Source organism: Desmodus rotundus, chromosome 2, assembly GCF_022682495.2.
Source record: "Desmodus rotundus isolate HL8 chromosome 2, HLdesRot8A.1, whole genome shotgun sequence".
Taxonomy (NCBI): domain Eukaryota; kingdom Metazoa; phylum Chordata; class Mammalia; order Chiroptera; family Phyllostomidae; genus Desmodus; species Desmodus rotundus.
This window is the reverse complement of record NC_071388.1, coordinates 128,039,870-128,062,037: the sequence shown is the minus strand read 5'-3', so window position 1 is coordinate 128,062,037 and position 22,168 is coordinate 128,039,870. Positions and strand designations below refer to the sequence as shown.

At 37.0% G+C, this 22,168-nt stretch overlaps 1 protein-coding gene across 3 annotated transcripts in view; it reads right to left on the bottom strand.

Moving 5' to 3' along the window:
• The window catches only part of THSD7B (thrombospondin type 1 domain containing 7B), an 865,484-nt gene that overhangs the window by 735,147 nt on the left and 108,169 nt on the right, over nt 1-22,168 (bottom strand). For all 3 annotated transcript variants that reach the window (XM_024569693.3, XM_045203176.2, XM_053918625.1), the window contains exon 2: nt 6,823-6,995. In XM_024569693.3, coding sequence (XP_024425461.2) covers nt 6,823-6,961 — 139 coding nt within the window. In that variant the 5' untranslated portion in view covers nt 6,962-6,995. The remainder of the gene's footprint in view (nt 1-6,822; nt 6,996-22,168) is intronic.

Below are 22,168 nucleotides of genomic sequence, written 5' to 3'. Positions count from 1 at the left end.
ATGCCTCTAAGATAAATTAATATCCACAGAAATAATTAAAATAATTTTAATTTAATCAATTTCACAGAAGAAATGGTTCATGGACTTCTAGCACATATTAAAAAATTAGTTCTCTACTAAGAACATTTTATTTTCTCCAGGATTCCTAAACTTAAAATATACATATATTTTATAAATTGTTTTTCAAATTAGTTTCAACAATGAAACAAAACATTATTATGTAAGCTATAATTAAATATTAACTTATGTAAATTCCCTTTTTTCTTAATTTAAGTCATTTTCATAGTCTCTTTTTCTTTCAAGAAGACTAATTCTAACTTATCCACTTAGTTGTTAGAACACAGGTCATTATACTGACCCTTTTTATTCACTGTGAAGGAGCTACTGAAATTAAAACTTTCTAAGAGTCTGTCATATAGAAAGTGTGAGACCTAAAAAGTGAGATTACTTATGACCATTTATTAATAAAATTTATATAGCTATCAAACTGATCTTCTTTTGTGTGTCTAAGGAAGAAAAGTACACAAAAATTGTACCACATAAAAGCAAGAATATTTTAAACATCAAATTATTATATAATAATGATTATTAATAGCTCACATTTATTGAGTAGTCACTATACGTTTGGTACTTCAATATGTTATTTTTCATAATTTTCAGAACAGTCCTGTGAAGTATTTATTGTCCTCACTTTCAGATGGGTAAACAGAGCTCAGAGAGGTTAAATAACTGTCTTCTCTTCAAGACAGGATTTGAATGTGGGTATGCCTGTGTTCGAGGCTCTAGATCTCTCTAGTATACTAGAGTGATCTGTTAGGATAAGTTAAGATAAAGGAACCTCTCACAAGCCCCAACCAGAGAGCTCAGTTGGTTAGAGCATCATCCCAATACACCAAGCACCAAGGTTGTGGGTTCAATCCCTGGGCAGGGTACATTCAAGGATAACCACTGAATGCATAAACAAGTAAAACAACAAGCATACTCTCTCTCTTTCTCTCTCTCCCTTCCTCTCTCTCTAAATCAATAAATTAAAATGTTAAGAAAATAGAACCTCTCACAAAGATACAAATGTGTTTTTTTTTACCTTTCAGACCTAATTATTTATAGTAAAATTTGTTTTCCAGTCTTTTTTATAAACTCACTTACAAATGCAATTTGGAGCGATGAAAATGTTCTAGAATGGTGATGTTTCTCCCGCACTGTGAAAATACTAAATGTCACTTGATTATATGCTTTAAAATGGTTATAATGGTAAAGCTCATTATGTGTATTTTATCACGATAATTTTTTAAATGTCACTTGCCCCACAGGAAGTACATTGGAAACTTATCCTCTACATATACAGAATCTTACATTTCAAGGCTACTACTTCATCTCTAAGACCATACATTTAAATTCTACCTTTTTACTAGTGACTTCCAGATTTACATCTCTAGCAGAGCCCTCTCTACTGAATTCCGACCCATATATCTGGCTACCTGGTCAACACCTCCACATGAATTTCTAACAAGCTCAAAACTTTACACATCCAATACTCGGTTCCTAATACACTCCACACCACTTTCTTCATAGCCAGTCCATATTAAATGATGACAAATCCACTGTTCTAGTGGCTCAGGGCAAAGCCTCAGTATCATGCCTTTGGTTCCCCCCACACACACACACCATACAAACCTCAGTAAATCCTGATGGCTTTACCTTAATCAGGGTTTCTCAATCTGACACTATTGGCATTTGGGGACCTGGTATTTCTTTGTTGTGGGGTGCTGCCTTGTGCATAGGATGTTTAGTAGAATCCCTGGCTTCTACTCACAGATTTGAGTAGCACACCCCAGTTGTGACCATCAGAAATATCTCTGAATATCATGAAATGTCCTCCCACCCAGGGAAAAATAGCCCCTGGGTGAAAACCAAGGCCTTAAATATACATCCAAAATTCAACCCCTTTTCACCACCTTCACTGCCATGACCTTGGTCCATGCTATAACCACTCTTCTTTATCCATGGTGGCCTCCTAATGGGTCTCCCCTTCCATCATTCTCAACTGACTGTCCACAACAATTCTGTTAGAATCTTACTAAAAGTCAGATCATGTCACCACTCTCTCAAAACTCTCCAGTGCCTTTCTATCTCACCCAGGGTAAAAGCCAAACTTGTATTTTGCCCTGTGAGGACATACTTGATTTGAGGCCCATTCTTCTCTGACTGAACCTACAGTCACAGTCCCTGTGTTCACTCTGTTCTACACGTTGGCCCTCTCTCCGGTCTTCAAACATGCCACACGTGCTCTTGCCTCAGGGCCTTCTGCCTTTGGTTCCCTCCGACTGGAATATTCTTCATCCTGATATCCCCATGACTGGCTCCCTCACTAACTTCAAGTCTCTACTCAAATTCACTTTTTCAATGAGGCACCCTAGAGCCCACTTACTTAAAATCTTTGTCTCTCATTTATCACTATGTATTCCTCTTCCTTGCTTTATCTTTCTTTCTAGGCACTTAATACCATCTAGCATGCTCTCTACTGAGCTTCTTGATTGTTTTTCTTACCCTGTTTATGAGGATCCAGGATGTCTATTTTATTCTCAATTTATTTCACATGCTTGTAACAGTACTTGGCACATTGTAAGGTCTCAGAAAATATTAGTGGAATGAACAATAGAACCTCTTAGAACCAATACTGAGAAATTTTTTAAGAGTTACTGTGACTTCAGAAACCATGACCTATTCATCTCTACAAAGTATGCAGACATGAATAGTTATATTTACTTAAAACAACAAACATCACTGCTTATCTGATATTCTTGCTGACATGATCCTTCTTTCTTGTCATGTAAAACAGATTGCCTGACACTAAATACAGATCAAAGGATCTTATCACCATAATGACAGACATTCAACAACCTTACCAAATCAATGACCCTACAGCCTAAGGCTCTCAAGTCTCTCCCTGAGAACTGAAATCCTTAACAACACATACATCATTCTCTTAGTATCCATCAATCCATTGTTAATCCAAATCCAGGACTCACTTAGAAATGCCTCTAATTTGGATGAGGTTGATTAACATACAACCTATGGACTCGGGGGGGGGGGGGGGGAGGCGGGGGGGGGGAACAACAGGTACCAGCAAAGAGCTTAAGTGGTTGACACTACAGTCTAAACCAGAGAATGTTTTCTAGGTTTCTAAAGTAAAGTATATTTAACTGGGTCTCCATGGAAATCTGTTCAATTCCAGATTACATTGGACCTGAATTGCTGGATTTGATAACATACTCCAAAAAATTCAGCAAGTTTCAACTGCAGTACAGTTATTTTTAAAAATCCAAATGGAATATAATAAACTCATCCATAAGCACATTCTAAGATGTTGGGGGAATGTTTGAAGGTGATGACCCCGAACTGTTCTAGGACATATGGATCTGCAAACTGATTTATTGTTTATCTTTAAAATAATGTTGCATTTATGTTAGTATTATTTATAATAGCAAAACACTAAAAAACACTGAAATTGCAAGTAATAGGGAAAAAAGATAAAGCAACAGAGTGCTGGATAAATAACTTGTTGAATACAAATACAAAAAAATACCATGCAATCATTAAAAGATGAAACTGATCCGCATGAACTAATAAGTAATGTTCACCAAAGCATTATTATATGATAAAAAGGAAACTGCAAAAAAGGATGCAGAGCATGACTCTAATTGTATGAGGCAAAGTGTGTGTATGTATGCACATATATGTAGGTATGAATTTGGAATTTCTATATCCACATCCCCCACCATTCTCTGACATGCCCCTGCCCAGGAGGCTGTCTGTTTGGACACATCAATGAGCTCCCTTGGCTTCTGGTAGGATTAAGCCAATGGGAACCCTGGCAGGAGGTATCAAATACAAGGGTTGTTCATTCCCCTGTCCCCTACCCTACTTTTAATACAAGCTGGTTATATCCCTCTAAAGGTCACAGTGTTTGTCCAGAAACCTCTCCTTCAAGTTTTATCCCCAAACTCTAGAAACCACTTCCTTTCTTTGCCTCTGTAGACCCAGAAATCATAAAGATTAACACTAACCCCTGGGCACTCCACAGTTCCTTATAGTTGTTCTTAAAACCCGCTCACACTTTCCCACTGTTGTAAATAATGTTTATTAAACTCTTCTCATTTACCTACTTTGCATGTGCCATTTATTTTTTGGCAGAACCCTAATTAATGAAAATAGTAGTAATATTGGTGTGTGTGCTTTGTGTGATTTGTATATACAAATTGGTCTGAACTTTTGTTTTTAATTTTCTAAGGCACATAAAGGAGGGAAAGAAGTAAGGAATACCAGGAAAAGTGAGAGAGATGACATCAATGTTCATTTTGAACAATGCAATGTGTCTGATGGGAAGGACTCTTGCTCTGAAAGTTAAGTTTGACAGTTATCAAAGTAGTCAGCCACTGTAGAGTATGAGAAAAGGTTTGTAACACCTTGTTCCATTTACCTACTTTTAGAAAAGCAGACTTGCTTTTAAAATTTTGTTCAAAATAAGCCCATTTCCTTAAAACATCTCCTTAGTCAACCAATGGTAGTTGGCACCTATTCATTCCCAACAGGAATCCCAAAAGTCAAGTAGGAAACTTTATTCAATGCAAAACAGCTCAACGGTGGTATAGCATGGCTGTAGAACAGCTCCCAGGCCAGGCTCCGTGCTGGTCTGCTATGCACTGAGCTGGCCTGCTCCACTCTGTGATGGTCTGCTTTGCTCTGCTCTGGTGAGACATCTTCATCATTTCAGCTCAGCCAGGGTGATGCAATTTCTATTCTCTGGTGTCAAGGGAAAGTGCACTCTCTAAGTCAGAGGAAAGCACACTTATATGGATAGGAATCCTCAAACCTGGTCCATGATTGGTCCATCCACATGCAAATTTAGGACTGCAAGTCCTTGCAATTTGATTAGTCCAAAAGGCACTGTCCTGATAGGTCAAAAGAGCCAAATATGATTGGTCATAGCTGTACAGTTCCACTTGGATGGGGAAAGCCTCAGCCCTATTGGTTCAAATAGAATTCCAGGAACCCCTTTATAAGATCTGGCTCAGGTGGCAGAAACACAGTGCAGGAAGATAGTTCAGTGCGAAGACAGGCAGTTCAGTACAGAGGCAGGCAGTTCAGTGCAGCAGCAAGCAGTTCAGCATCAACTTCTCCATGAAGTGCAGTTTGCAAGAGAGGGCCCTGTGCAGAAATGGCTGCTAGGCTGTTTTGTAAAATTTGAGCTGAGTTAGCAACCAGAATCCCTTTTTGGTAGGTGTCTTTTTGTCTCAGGGTTCATACATTTGTGTTTCAGATTTGCTACTTTCCACTTTAATTGCAATTTTTTGAGAACTTTAGACAAGAGTACAGTCTAATAAATGTGCTTATTTAAATTTAATAAAATATTTAGTCTTTTGTGATTAAAATAAAATAGCCCAATTTATAGAAATGCAATATTGACTTTTAGAACTATTTCCACAGCTTCCTAAAACTACCATGTTAAAAAATGCAAATTACTAATGTGATAATATAGCCCACAATTAAATTAACTTATAGTGGATTTAATGCAATTAAATTTCCTCCAGACTCTATCGCTAATGGTACTGGGTTTTTTACTTAATATACTTTAAAGCATAATTTACTTTCATTTTTGCAAAGTCATTTAAATATTATAAATATCTCCTTTACACATATTCTCATGATGACACAATACATTTCCAGTCTACTTAATTTACAGATGATGAGACTAAAATGAAAACTCTTTGAGGATCATCTATCTTCTACAACATCACATTTTCCCATTCTAAGATATTAAGTATATAAGTTATCTGTATTTGCAAGAATGGACTGTTGAAACAGTAATAAATTTTTTAAATGATCTAATTGTAGAACTTTGAGAAAATTACAATCTAGAGCAAAGAAAAACATCAGTGATACAAAGAGCCAGGAGATCTGGGCTTCATAATTTAAGTTTATAAATTATTAGCCTTTGAAATTAAATTCAACCGATTTTTTCTACAGTCAATTAAGGAAGTATTTAGAGAAGGACATAAGTTATACAAAAACTCAATTCAACTTATTAATATAGTTATGTACAAAACACATTAAGGTGACTTTATAGTCACAACTAATGAGCCAAGTTGTTAGAATAATTTTTCATGCTCTCAAACCTAGATATACAGGTTTACTAGGAAGCATTCAATAATGAACAGCTAACTAGTCTGTACCCTAAAACACAGGTGGCAAACATAAGGCTGGTGGGCCTAATCTGGCCCTCCACCTTGTTTTATCTGGCCTGGCACCTTGTTTCTACCCAGAGGCAGTGCAGAGCTCTCACTTACCTGTTAAGGAGTAGTTACATTTATACAGTCCTAAAATTACATTCGGCCCTTTGAAAGCAACCAGAGAGGCTGATGTGGCCCCCAGTGAAAATGAGTTTGACACCCCTGCCCTAAAAGCAAGGGACATATGGAACTGGTCCATATCATTCTTAGCAGGGGATATCAGCTAAATTCAGATGTCTTTTTTGCTATAAGTGTGCTGCGCAGTGGTGATACAGTTGACAAAGGAGAAGCAGATGTAACAATGGAAATCATATCTTTAATTGACAACATGAAAATTCAAAAGGATAACAAGCATCATGGATTGAGACAATTGTGCAGGAATAAAAATCAAATATCAGTTTTATTACAATGAAGAAGAATCTATCTTTCCTCTCTGGATACTTCCCACTACTCCACAAATAAGAACAGAAATGGAAAGAATATTCTTCTCATTAATGAAAATGGGACAAAGGAACAGCCAGGACATTCCTACCTGGTTTCCAGATGAAATGATTATCCTTTTTGCCTTCCAAATGAACTGCATGGGACAGCAAGAGAGAAAGGAATACAAACAGCTTCCTCATCTTCCTCCATACCCAGCAAGTGACAGCCAAATTGCTCTTTGGAAACATTCTTCAGATTGTCAGCCTCTTGACTTGCCTATTCCTAAAAGAAAAAAGAAAATCAGTTAAGTTTCTTCTATACATAAATTACAAAAATTCACTTTGACTGCTTGAACTTTTATCAAATAGCATTAAAAATTTTCCATTGTCATCAAGAGAGTACATATAATACAATGGCCATGTTTTCAATCTTTACCCAAGAAAGGCATCATCAATTCTAGAAACTCCACAATCCCTCATTCCATTTACTATGATTTTTAAAAGGAGGGTTGACAGATACCTGGTATGTTCCACCTTCTATCCAGCCAAACTCCTTGAGAAGCTCATGATTTGGGGAGGAACATACACATACACAACAAAGACTAAAATACGGTGAGGACTGATCTAACAGTAGCATTAAGAAAGTCAGATGAAAAGATTGACAAAGAGGCAATAAAAATAGGGAAATCTCACACAAAATATTTGAGAAGAGACTTGGGAAAATATAAGGGCTTAAAAGTGCCAGGAATGGCATTTCTTGCCAAAAGAACAAGGTCCTGAAATGCATTTTGTGTTTGAGGACTGGCGAGTGGTCTGGCAGCTGCTGTGAAAGACACAAAAGGTGAGGGAGGAAAGGATGGAGGTGAGATTTAGAGCATCAGCGAGGGAGCAAATTATAAATGCCTTGAGTGTTACGTGAGGGATATGGCTTCATTTTGCAAATGGCAATAAGAATTATAGCAGAAAAAACGACTTTGAAATAACTGATATCAGTGTGCATAGTGGATTATTGGAGGATGATACCAGTGAACTTCAGTCCAGTTAGAGAACTAGTGAACTAATCTAGGCAAGCATTGATGAATCAGGAGAAATTTGAAAGGGAGGGCTGAGGCTGGATTAAACAGATTTGGGTGGGATATGAGAGAGGGAAGATAAAAAACGACAGCAAGACTGCACACTTAGATGACTGGACCCATGGGACCTCTTTACCAAAGATAAGAAATAAGAAGGGGGCAAGTTTGAAAAGACAAATAATTCCCTTTAGAAAATATTAAGTATGATGTGCTTATAACATATCCGAGTAGAATTTTCCAAATGATAATAAGAAAATTCTACCTGAGTTAGGAGATCTAAAATAACTTGCCAGGATACATGTATTAGAAAAAATTCATCAAGAGACATAGGCAAAAAGAAATAAAATCATTGAACCATAAAACAATATCAAGGATAGAATTTATAACCCCTGAGTGTTTAGCCACAGACATGCTAAAAGTGGGGTGATTGCGAGCTTCCTAGTGACCGAAGAAAAAAAATAGCTACTATAGTAGCCATAATGTATGTAACAGTAAATTATATATTCTTTTTTATTATTATTGTTTTAGAAGATCCATGACCCTGCTCAAAAGTGCTGATGGACTATACCCCAAGAGTCCTCAAAGATACAGATGATGTTCACTAATAAAACAGATAAGGGAAGTCTGTATATAGTGGAGTCTCAGGGTACTCCTAGAACAGTCCAAGGGTGCAGTGGCAAAGTACAAATCAGTAAAAATGATTCTACAAGGAGTCAAGCAATGAAGTTCAAGTATACAGCTCTCAGATGGCCTGCCCTGAGGCAGAGATGAAGGCAATACTTGGAAAAGCAACCAAAAGCTTTTCTTCACACTTCTGCATTGCATACCAATATTGAGAAGCATAAAAGTGGAGTTCTCTAGTAGAAATAAAATAGGGCTCTCATGCTTGACTCTTTTTCCGCAAGGGCCTGTTAGAATATTTCATGAATACTTTGGGACATTACTGGATACAATCCAAAAACCTTTGTCCTAGAGAATTAAACTGGCCACATTTCCTTGCAGCAAACATGCAAGAGTATGGCTTACCACAACTATGGTTTTACTGAAGGTTGGGCAACATGGATATTCATTATAGTTTATTCCAAGGCTATTGCTAGCTCATGTGGTATTTTTGTATGAATCAGAAAAAGTGAAAACCTTTTTAAATTAGTATGTTATTACACAACCTGAATTGTTCTGGCTATGAGATCTTTCCCAGAGCCCAATGGACAGCAATCTCGCCTGTGCGCACACAAAGAGCCACTTCACCCCCTGGCACACATGAAGACTTACGGACACGCAGGAGACCACCAGGAAGCCCACTCTGCGCTCTCCCTCTACTTTCTAGGTGAAGAAACAACCTCACATTCAGAGTTGGAGAAAATTCACAGAAAATTCCAGGGTATAGGAGATGACTCTGTCCACTCTTCTTAGTGGGGGACATACATCAAGCATATATAAAAACATATTCAAATCATTAAAATGTAAACTAAAAATAAGGAAGACCAAAAGCATGTTTGCTGTATTCTAAATTGCTATACGTGGTAAGCCAAAAAGAGCTATAAAAAAATTAGGAATTCCAGTGAGACTGCATGTGAGCTGGAAAATTAGCCAAGAATTCATATATAAATGCTTTGAATTTTGCATCAATCTTTGGATTTTAACTGCAAAAAAAACCACATTAAAAATACCTGAACATAGGCTGCTATGAATGCCAGTCTCCTCGGAGGCTTCCTCACTGGTCCAGAGCCATGTACAGACTCTGCCAAGGGACCCAACGTCTTTATGGTTCCTTTTCTGTTCACTTAAGCCAGGAACCATGACTCCATGGTAGGTCCCTGAGCAGGTGCTTGGAAAGCTTGTTAGACTCCTGCAGCCACCATACTTCTCTGCTATCAGTGAGTAACAAGGACCATGCCAGTAGAAACCCGACACTGATTTTAATAAAATTTTTAAAAAACACCCTGAAATACGATCTTAGAGAATGAACAACAGAAACATCTTTATTTAGGATGCCACAGTGATCCTACTCCTGAAAACACTCACACCTTTTCAGTGTCTGTCCTAATTATAACCCTATACCTCATTAACTCCTTTTCCCAAGAAGCTTGAGAACAGAGGATGGGAAACCAGGCTGGAGGAACCTTCCTCCATTTCCCATGCTGCATGGTTTACACACGTAAGTAATATGAGAATCTCTGCTGACTTGATGGAAAATGCAGGATGGAAACTGAACACAAGTGTGTCTTATCCCACTAAACTATATTACTTCTCTTTCCTCCAAATGCCTGAAACTCACCAAATTATTCCTTGGAAGACACTGAAAGTCATTCTTCCACCCATTACTTGAAAAGCCACACAAGAGTTAACAGCAAACAAAATGAGAGGAAACAAGAAACAATTAGATCCCTCTCCTTTGTATAACACAAAAGTTAAAAATACTGTAACAACGGTGAAAATATATATTGTGCAAGAAATATGTGCTATCTACAATGGCATGAATAATTTATATCATGAAGGTGACTGAGTTTCCAAATCAACTTATTTACTATATATCTTAGCATCTAAAATGTATTTGCAAGGTTAGCTCTAAACTGATGAATAGTAATAGAAATAAAAAATGCAGTTTCTCCTCTTAGCCTCAGTTTTGTAACCATTTAAAGACCATTCAAATTATGAAAAATGTATCTTAAACTTCATATGCATTTCATTTTCCCTTAAATGTATTCTTATGGCTTTAGTCCTTGAATGTTTAAAAAGCACAAAATTTAAAATAATAATATAAAGTAAAATAAAACAGTTCCAATTTGCTTTCAGCCTATAGGAACAGCAATAATTAGGAGAAAGGCAAACTTGACCATCCCTATCCCCATAGTGCCACCTCATGGCAACTGTGCAGAGAAGATAGTTCAGTGAAGACGGCTGAATAATGGGCTGGAGTTAGGACACTCATTGTCCACACCGCCTCAGCTGCTGGGATGAAGACTCCAACTAGTTGCCAATGCGAGTGATTGTTAACTAAATAATCACTGGAGAAAGCACAGAAGCACTTGCTTTTTCTCAGCTATCTGCCTAATTTCTGATTGCAATGTTGTACATTTAACTTCATCTTTTGTGATCTGTCAATATACAAATTATTGACTTACGTACTTCATTTAACTCTAACCGAAGCCCCATTCAGCAGTTATTCCTATTTTCTCCCATTGTAGAGATGGGGAAACTAAGACACGGAAAGTTAAATGACAAGTCCAAGGTCACAGAGACAGAGAGTTGTTTGCAAGTCATCTCAATGATTTTTTTCTGAAATGGGAGAGACTAACATTGTAACCCATTATTGATACAAGAAATTTTTCCTAACTCTGAAGATGTAGATCTTTTATTACCCCATGTTTCTCAGAAGCTTTTGCAAGGCAATTTATATATCATTTCACTTAATCCTCAAATAATACTATGAGCAATTATTCCTATTTTTCAGATGTAAAAGAGACTGCTCATAAGAATGTTAAATAATAATTCCAAGGTCTCCTCCACCAGAAGACATCAAAGCTGGATGACAAAACAGCCCCAATCTGTTTGCTGCATCACGTGTGGTGACCCTGGCAGGTCACCTGGCCTCGGAGTCTCAGGGTCCTCAACCACAGCATGAGGAGGCCAGTGATCCCATAACCCTCAGTGGGTAAGGATGGAATAAAGTAATGGATGGAAAGTAATCAGATGACTGTCAGCCAGAGAATGAGCCCTCACGAAAGGGTTACCATTGCCATTATTCTCTCAAAATTCAGGAAACCCTTCCTTCAGCAATATTTAAGCAACGCTTTGAGTGTAAACCTCCCCTGTAGCAGAGGAATGAGAGGTGATTTTTTTCAACTGCCCAACTTTGTAACTTGTTTCAAAGAGCTAAAAAGCACTGTGTACCAAGAGCTCCATTAAAGATTCACATACCCTATGAAGGAGAAAACAAGTATTATCATCTCTATTTTATGAGAGATTTACCTCTGGCCTTGCAATGACATGATGTCCAGTAACTTCCTCGAGCCTTTTAACCACCAACCTCTTCCTCCATGCACCTCACTCTGCAGAATCCTAAATTACATCAATTTAAGCACGGGATACCTGCAAGCATACCATAAAAATACACAACCTTGTGGTTTGGGATTACTGTATTAATAATTGCAACAGGTTTGCTTCATGTAGTGAGGCCACAGAAAATTTTGCACAAAGTCTACACAAATGTTTGACATATCTCCGAACAAACTTGCCATAGGACACAAAAGATAGAAATAGCTTGAAACTGGTTTGACAGTTTGACAAAACCTTTAAGACTAGAGCTGTGGCACACATTGCTGTACTCTCCCTTTCTTCTCGAACTACAACTTCTGCAGAATGTCTGCCTGCCCTGATTAAATATATAAATACCTATTCCACATATATATAACATTGCCAGATTTCTTTGCACTTAGAGTGGCCACATGACAGCTCCTGCCAATGATTTGCAGTGTGTCAAGAGGATGAGGATGCAGTAACGTCTTTCCTTCTCCAAAACAAATATAAAACCCCCAAGGAGAGAGTGTGAAAGTGTCATTCTTTGCCAGTGCTTCCTTTCCCATTATCCCTGCCTGGAAAGCAGATAAACTGCCTGGAGGTACAACAGCCACCTTGAGAGCATAACGGTGCTGGAGCAGGGATGGACAAGAAGCCTGAGACCCCAGGACGTTAAGGAGCTTCAGCAACTGCCCTAGATTGTCAACCTCTGAACTTTCTGCTTTGTGAGAAAAATAAATGCCTTATTTTAAGCCACTGTTCTGTGCTTTCTGGTACATGAGCTGAAAGCAACTATGATTCTGTCCATATCCGTGTCCCTAGACATAACTTTTTTGGGTGAGTGCCCCTCTACACAGCTTCTCCCATGATTCAAACAGCACTCTGAAACTCCCTATAAACCTGAGTGTGGATGTCCCTATTTCTAAGTGAGGTTGGTTTATTCCTTATATTTGCCTTATTCAAAGAAAAGTAATATGTCTGTTGTCATTTTTATTAAGTGTCACTGCAGTGAAGAAATGGTGCTGTCTCAAATCCCCAGTGAAAACAAATCCATTTATACAGACCTAGTCGAAAATAAGAATATATTTATGTAGCCATACCTATGCAGTTGTCAAGACCTCCCTAGTTCTGAAGTTATGGATATACTGTTATAATTTTAGAACTACCTTGTTATCATGGAAAATCTTATTACCTCATGGAATCATGTCCTCATTACCCCTTAACATTCCTGGTTGGTGCACAAATCTTCCACTCCCTCTTTCTTAATCACTTTTTTTTTCACTTGAGACTAGATCACCAAGCTTTTCTCACTTTTTTACTTCTTACCAGCCGCTTCTACTCAGCCTCCTTTTCTAGTGTTTTCTCTCATTCCGACCTCTAAATTCATATCTCTGACTGTCCTCAGCCTCCTTTTCTTCTCTCACTTTGCCCACTTCCCCAGTGGTTGTGTTTGGAGAGTTCCCCAGCTTTAAACACCATGCCTCATGATTCCCACTTCTTCATATCCTTTCTCACATCTCTACTCCTGATTTGTTCCTGAACTTGTACACCCAGCTTAGCACTGAACATCTCCACATGGGTGTCTGATAGGTAACTCACATGTAGCATGTGTAACAGAGCTCATGGGTTCCCTGTGTAGCCTACAGCCCCCTTCTTCCCTCAGCGTCCCTGACTCAATAATGGCGCCACACTTTAACAGACCAAGAACCCAGGAGTTGTCCTGAAATCCTTGTTCTCAAAACATCTGAATCCTTGTTCTCAAATCATCTGAAAACCATCCACAAGCAAGCCTAGTTGGCAACACCGTCACAATCTATGAGCATCAAGTCACTTCCCATATTTTTTGCTACTGCCTTCCTAGGCAATCTATCATCATTTCTCCCCTGAGCTACTGCATCAGCCTAATTGGTTTTTCTGCTTTTTCTCATGGTTGCCTTTTATGAATTCTTTATAGAAAAAATCCTGAATAACCTTTTAAAAAGAAAACTTCCCTCCTTAAAAATCATCTCATGGCTTCCCATTACAGAGTAAAATCTAAAGACTTTCCAGGTTGGGCCTTTGCTTCCTCTCTTTCATTCTCCATTCACTCATCTAGCCTAGACACACTGGCCTTTCTCTTGTCCTTCAAGGATACACCTTCTCAAGGTCCTTGTACTACTTTTCTTTAGGTATGCACATGCTTGCTTCCTCACTTAATTATTCTCGAAGGCCTTCCCAGACCACGAGCTGTTCATCACAGTTGCAGTCACTCTATCCTCTTAACGTTTATTTGTTGTTTGTTCTTAACACTTAGAAAAGATCAATACCTGACAATCTAGTATATATTGGTATGTTAATTTTCATTTCTTCAGTACACTATTCTATGCATACTTTACCTTGGTCACTGTTATATGCCCAGTGCCTCATACATTGCCTGGAAATCAGTAGATATTCAATACAAACTTACTAAATGAATAAATAGATTATGGAATCTATATTTGTAGTTGTTTTTCTAGTTAAGTTTTCTGGACCTTGGACCATAAATTTGATCAAGTTTCCTTAGCATACAATGAGAGACAGATGGTTAGAAAAGCCCATACACTTGAAAAACTAGACTGCTTTGAAATATATTAAAAATGATGTAGAAAATTCTCATATTTGGAACATATATAAAATATTCAAATACACAGGTATGGGGTCTTATCCAACACAGAGAACTGAACTAAAAGTGCTGACTCTGTTTCCTAATGAATCACATTTCCATATTTTCAAAAGTTTTTTCATTTACTTTTTTATTTTTTCCAACCAGCCTTTTTTTAAAAAATTAAATTTATTGGGATGACTTTATTTATAAGATTATATAGGTTTCAAGTATAAATTTGCATGATACATGATGTGTATATTGCTGTGTGCTCACCACCCAAAGTCAAATTGTCTTCTGTCACCATACATCTGGCTCCCTTTACCCTTCATTACCCCTACTCCCCTTCTCTCTGGTAGCCACCATACTGTTGTCTGTGTCTATGAGGTTTAGTTTTATATTCCACATATGAGTAAAATTATATGGTTCTTAGCTTTTTCTGTCTGATTTCCTTTGCTTAGCATAATATTCTCAAGATGCATCTATGTTGTCACAAATGGCAGTATTTCATCTTTTTTATGGCTGAGTAATATTCCATTGTATATATGTACTGCATCTTCTTTATCCAATCATCTTTCGAAGGACACTTCAGTTGTTTCATCTTAGCCACCATGAATAATGCTGTAATGAACACAGGGGTGCAAATACCTTCGTGAATAAATGTTTTCAAGACTTTTGGGTACATACCCAGAAGAGGGATTGCTGGGTCACATGGTAACTCTATTCTTAAGTTTTTGAGGAGCTTCCATACTGTTTTCCACAGTGGCTGTACCAGTTTACATTCCCACCAGCAGTGAATGAGGGTTCCTTTTCTCCACAACCTCTCCAATGCTTTTTATTTCTTGTTTTGTTGATCACAGCTATTCTAACAGTTGTGACTATCCATTTCACTGTGTCTTTTTCAATCTTTCTTAAAAATGCTTTGTAAGTTTAGTATGTAGGTCCTTCACATCCTTTGTCAAGTTTATTCCTAAGTGTTGTATTCTTTTTGTTTCAAACCAAAAGGAATTACTTTTTTCATTTCTTTTTCTAAAATTTCACTGTTAGTATATAGGAATGTAGTGGATTTTTGTACATTGATTTTGTATCCTGCAAATTTACTGCATCTTTTTATCGTTCCTAATAAGTTTTGGTGGAGTCTTTAGGGTTTTCTATATACAAGGTGGGACAAAAGTAAGTTTATAGTTGTTCATATTGAAAATAATACAATAATTCATAAATACATAGGAATAAACTCTGTGTTTTGAGTACACACAACTGTAAACCTACTTTTGCTCCCCGTGTATAGAATCATGTCATCTGCAGAAAGTGACACTTTTACTTTTTCATTCCCAATTTTGATGCCTTTTATTTCTTTCTCTTATCTGACTGCTCTGGCTAGAACTTTCAGAACCAAGTTAAATAAGAGTGGTGAGAATGGACATTCTTGTCTTTTTCCTGCTCTTAGAGGAAAAGCTTTTAGTTTTGTACCATTGACTATGATATTAGCTGAGCATTTGCCTTATATGGCCTCTATTATGTTTAAGTACTTTCCTTCTAAACATATTTTATCGAGCGTTTTACTCATAAACAATGTTGTATCTTATCAAATGCTTTTTTGCATCTATTAATAAGATCATATATTTATCCTTTGTTTTGTTAATGTGGTATATTAAATTGATGGATTTGTCTATGTTGAACCACCCTTGTGCCTCTGGAATGAATCCCACTTGATCGTGATGTAGTATTTTTTTAATGCATTGTTCTACTTGATTTTGTTTAGGATTTTTGTGACTATATTCATCAGATATACTGGTCTGTAGTTTTCTTTTTGTGTGTGTTTTTCTTGCCAGGTTTTGGTATCAGGGTTTTGTTGGCCTCATCATATGTTTTAGGAAGAATTGCCTCTTCTTCAATTTTTTGGAACAGTTTGGGAAAAATAGATATCAAATCTTCTTTGAATGCTTATGATAGAATTCACTAGTAAAGCTACCTGGTCCTAGTCTTTCAGTTAGTTTTTTTAAAGCACAAAGTAGTTTCTAAACATAAAGTTTTTGACTCTTATGGAAAAAAATAAAATAAAATTATAAAATTAAAAAAAAACAAAATTTATCTAAAAGGACTGGCTTCTAAAATGTATAATTTCCTACTTTTTATCTTACAACCTTCCTTGCATTATTTTTCAACAACTATTACTACTTAATGCTAATATGCTTCAACAAGAGATGTTGTGAGGATCCTAATCTTTGTATTTAAAGCAAAAAGAACATTGCTGATTAAAATACAAATTTGTCATTTTAACTTTTTTAGCTTATAGTCAAATGGAAATTATTTCAACTAAGAAGAGCAACAGGTTATCTCTCAAATAACATTTAAGTTAGTTTTTGCACAGGCCAATGATAAACTTTATACTGTTACAAGTTCCTTTTGGTGTGAGTTTCTGAATTCCCTCCTCTGTGCTCAGTAAACTTAATTTAGTAGTTGTGAAACCCTGAAAATCATTTTGATGATGGCAAATAGCTGAAAAATTCCTGTTACTTTATAAATAAATTACAAACATACCACTCTATCATCCCCCAAAGAACAGAAGAACAGAAAAAGTTATATGTTTTCTACACTTTTAAATCCTCAAGTGAAGGACTATTTTTTTTACAAAGTAGTGAAAATGAAAGTTAAATAGTTTAATGGAAATAATATGAAAAAACATAAGGTAGTCACCAGAGGAAAAAATGAAATCTTTATAATCTGTTTGGAGGAGCTTAGGTTAATTATAAAAAGAAAATGCATTCAATTTGAAAGCATTGAATTTTAGAAAGTAATAGAGCCAGTACAATTACTTCTGTACATATTTTAAGAAATAAAATAGGTACATTATATTAGTCTATAGTCCATTCTTCTTAAAGTTGTAGGAAAGAACTTGATAATCTCTTTTAACCAAATTTTACAAATAAATACTTATCTATAAAGTTTCATATATATGTAAATATGTAACAAAATATACTTGTATTTATATATAGACACATATATAAAAATGAAGAGAGTGATTTTTTATATGCTTACCCATAACAGTTATTCTAAAAAGCTTTATAAGAATTCAGTATACCTAGAATGTGTGAATAAGATAACATCCCCTTCTCAAGTTATTGACCTTTGAAATTAAAAAATACTTAATTACTCATTAATATTTTCTGCAATATAAGATTATAAATATTTAATGTCAACAGAATTATCCAGATAAACTGTAAATACAGCTTTGTGTTCTCTTGATTAATTATGCATCTACTGTTGCAAAGGAACTTATTGAAAAATGTGTCCACAATTGACATAAAAATAATAGCATGTTTATAAGCCTATAAAAATTTCTAGCAGTCTCTTCCATTATCTTTTATAAGTTTTCATTTATTATGGTTTGGCATTGACCAATAATAATTTGCTCATTAGATTCAGGAGATCTGAAAGAATTTACTTGAACCCTGTCTCATCTCATTCTTCCCGAAAGAGAACACTCCAAATTTAATTGAAATGCAAAAGGTGTTTTTACATCTTTTATTGCATAAACCATAAGGAAATTTTAAAGAACATTCTTGACCGACATAAAACAGATATTATTTCTACTAAACATCTCTAAGGGTTTTTCTTTTTTTAGTTTTCTCAGTGTTCTCTAGATGTGTTAAGTAGATCAACAAAGCCTGAAGGCACTTGTCTTGAAATATATTTTATTTACCATTTTCCTACCTTAAAAATTCAACCACTTACTTAATGTTATCTACTTCTAATTTCACAGAAACAGACAGAAATTGGTGATATCAAACAAAAATCCACTCTTCATCTTCATACCACCCCACCAGTGTGTGTACATATGTGTACACAAAAAAACTTCAAAATAGAAAATGACCAAAGCACAAAACCAAATTTTTCAAAGAGTGATAAGACAGAGAAATAAGACAAGTTCACTGGGCCCTCTGGCAATTTGCCACTAGAAATTTTACTTTAGAATTTTAATTACAAACTTAGGTAGGCAGATTATAATGAAAGACATCTCTAGCAAGGGAGCCCAAACAGATGCATCATGAATGCATTAAAGAAAACACCAGAGAGAGAACTTTCCATCAGCAGAAAGATTTTAATTAAATAGCAGTGGGATGGATCTCTTCTGCAAAATGATATTGCTATTACCCATAGTTCTCTAAACCTATTTACTGTGGAATATACTCTTTGAAACCATTTCACTCTATAAAGTGCGCCTAAGCCTGTCAATTTCTGTTATGAGAGTAGAGAAAACTGTGGGTATGGAAGAAGGGAAAGGTCTATTGGTGCAGGGTGGGAATGAAAAACCATTTCTTTGTTCACATGCTGTACTTGGTGACTCTACACTGCTTGGGACCCACAGGCTTCAGAAGAAGACAAATAGGCCAACAGTGATGACCAAAGTGTCCACTGAATGTTAGCACTGATCCCCTTGGGACAGCCAAGAGGATGGCTGAGATTGGTGCTTAATAATGTCACAGGCCTGTACTTTTATTCTTGGCATTAATTCAATTATTTACTTGGGGTATTTGGTTGTTAAATACATGTAGTTTCAAAAGACTCAATACACCACATAGAAAAATCCCAGTGATTTCTGAATCTGAAACTGAAGTGAAAATGAATTCCATAACCTACAAAAGAAAGCTAGATATTCTGCTAAATAAAAAATCTTCAGAAATCTGGTATTAGGAATGAGTTTACAAATATTGACACAATGGAATCTGATAAGATGAAGAGGCATTCCTTAGAATGTTTACTTGGTTTAATTCAGGATGAGAAATGGAATGGGAAGGGATTATAAGAACTTTATTGCTAAGTATTTAGATTTGACTGTGAAATATCTAGAGTGGCCACAAAGTAGTTGAAGACATAAAGAACTCCAATAAGGGACTGATTTAATGACTTCTAATCATTAATATGAAAGATGTTATCCCCAAAACAGAGAAATTGTGATTTATACACAGAATGGAGGGAAAATACAAATAACTTCTCACAGGTACTCTGTGGCCATCCTACATATGAGAAAAGTAAAAGTGAGTTTCATTTAACATTTCAGCCCTGGTCCTGACCCACCAAGAAAGGCTAACTGCATGAGGGGAGATGTGTTCATTAACTTGATAGTGGTGGTCACTTCATAATATATGTGTATATCAAGTGATCATGTGTAGACTATACCTCAGTGAAGCTGGGGAAAAATATTTCTACACAGAAAAATGCTGCTTTCTCACAGCATCACAATTTAAGAAAGTTTATAATTAAACTTACCATTATAAAACCTTAAAACACACACAGGGGAGACTCAACAATTTCCTGTGGCCTCTGTACTGTCCAACCAAAAGTTTGTTCCTTGAAGTAGAGTCATGTTTCCTCTTCTTGTATTCCTAGCCTGCAGCCCAATATCCAGACCCAGTAGGGAGCATGGTTAATGTTGAATAAGTGAAAAAAATGAAAGGAGCAAATAGCTACAGCAGGGTACATTCTAGTTTAATAAAATTATAATGAACAAAAAAGAATTGGCCTAGGAAAGCCATTAACCTCAAACACATACGAAAAGTTAATTCAAACTATGCTCCAGTAAAGCAAGCAGTGCAAAATTCACCTAAGGTTTACTATTCACCCAATAAATATTACATCTTTGCTAACACACGCATTCCAGACTTGCCAATTCCACAGCTACAGTAAGTACCAACGAGTACAATGTAGGAGGATCTCTAAAGGCCCAACAAGGGAAATTTTTCTGAGTGTAATAGTACATGGAAAATGAAGTCCCAAATAGATGTCAATGAAACAAGTAAACATTAGTGATTAGATAAAGTTCTTGAAAAAAATAAATGACTCGTGTCCCCTGGGTTAATGGTCTTGAACTGTCGGATGCCTTATAATTTCTAGAAATAATCACTCATTTTTAGAATTAAGAATGAGTTTCTAGAAGCTTTCAAAAAATCTGAGCCTTTAAAAATAATATGGCTTAGCATAGTAATTTTTATTAAAATTCACAATATATCTTCCTTTAGATCTAACATTTGCTATACCAGAACACTAGATATTAATAACAACAAAGGCAGGGCCTCTGTCAGGTAGGAAAAAAGGTGTAATGTCCAGAAGGACAAGATGTAAAGGTGTAAAATCTGAAGGACAAGAAGAGATATCTGTAGGAACAAAAGTTGTAATCTGAGAATGAGCGAAGAAATAGCAGAAACTTCTTAAAATTGCTTGAACAGAAATGATGCAACCCAAATGCATTAGTACATACACAAGGTTTTTTTACTTATGAAGAACCAGATGAATGACAAGAATGAAACTAAAATACACATTTCCACAAATGTTTAAAAAAGAAATATCCTTTCTGCCCCACTGGGAAAAACACTGGAAAAATGACAATTGCACCCACTCCAAAGGAGTGTATAATACTTTGGGGGAACCAGAGGTAAAAATCATCATTCAAGTTTATCAAAACATACTCATATGGTATTGTAAATTAAGCCCCCCGCCAAAGAATCCCGTCAAAGAAAGAGACATAAAGAAACAAAATGTGTCGCCTTTTGGGTTACTTGGATCACTTTGTTCTATGGCCACAGATGCACCTTAACACTCCATCTGTTTCAGAAATTCAAGCCCAGTCAAGATGGCAGCACAGAGAAACATGATTCACCTACTCACACAACCCCATCAAAATTACAACTAAAATATAGAACAACCATCACTCAGAACCACCAGAAAATGAGTTGAATGGTAATCTGACAACTATGGAATTAAAGAAACCACAACCATCCAAACTGGTAGGAGGGGCAGAGACACAGAATGGGCTGGTCCCACGTGCGTGGTGGACAAAAATTCAGGAGGAATGTCTGGGGAGCGAGGAGTCCCAGCCCCACACCAGTTCCACCAGCCCAGTTCTAGTTCCAGGTACATAACCCCCCATAACTTCTGGCTGCAAAAACCAGCGGGAATTGAGTAGGTGGAAGAAACTTCTGGAGTCCCAAGCAGTTTCTCTTGAAGAATCCACAGACAGATTTAATCAGACTCACTTCCTCTGAGCTCCTTCACCGAGGTAGCAGCTTGAAAGGCACCAGTGGCATACAGAGAGAAAGGGAAGTGTCTGGCATCAGAATGAGAACTGGAGGACAGCCTTCTCCCAGACAGAAAGGTGGGCCATTGTCCCTTTTCTGAAACCTCTGCCCACAGAGCCACAGAGCCAGAAACTGGTGCCATATCTGAGACTCAATCAAACAGTGGCTCACACCGTTTGCCCCACTCTAGAGATTCCTCAGAGACTCCATCCCACCCAACTTATAGGACCACCCAAGCTACTTTTCCATATGAATGGCTGGTCTTGGCTCATGCTTCACAACTTCCTAAATCCTGTCAAACAAGCAACAGCCAGCCTCAGAGAGCCTCCAGTCTCCCATACCTCTTACTAAGGAGCCCCAGGCCAGCATGAGCAGCAACCAGCCTAGATTCCCAGCCTAGCTTGGCTTTGCCTGGGAATCTGCAAGCCCAGCACCAGTAGCAGCCATTTCGGATGGCTTTATAGCTCAGGCAGGGTGTCCCCAGGCAAAACACAGGTGGAGGCTGACCTTGGTCTGCACCACCTGGGAAACACCAGGGCCTGAGTACCCAGTGGACAACTACAGACCATGTAGGAGCACCACCAACCTGCCCCTGCACAACTGATCTTCCATGGAAGGTGGAGGTCAGTGAACAGTGGTCACAGCTAATCCTTGAAGCTAACTGGCC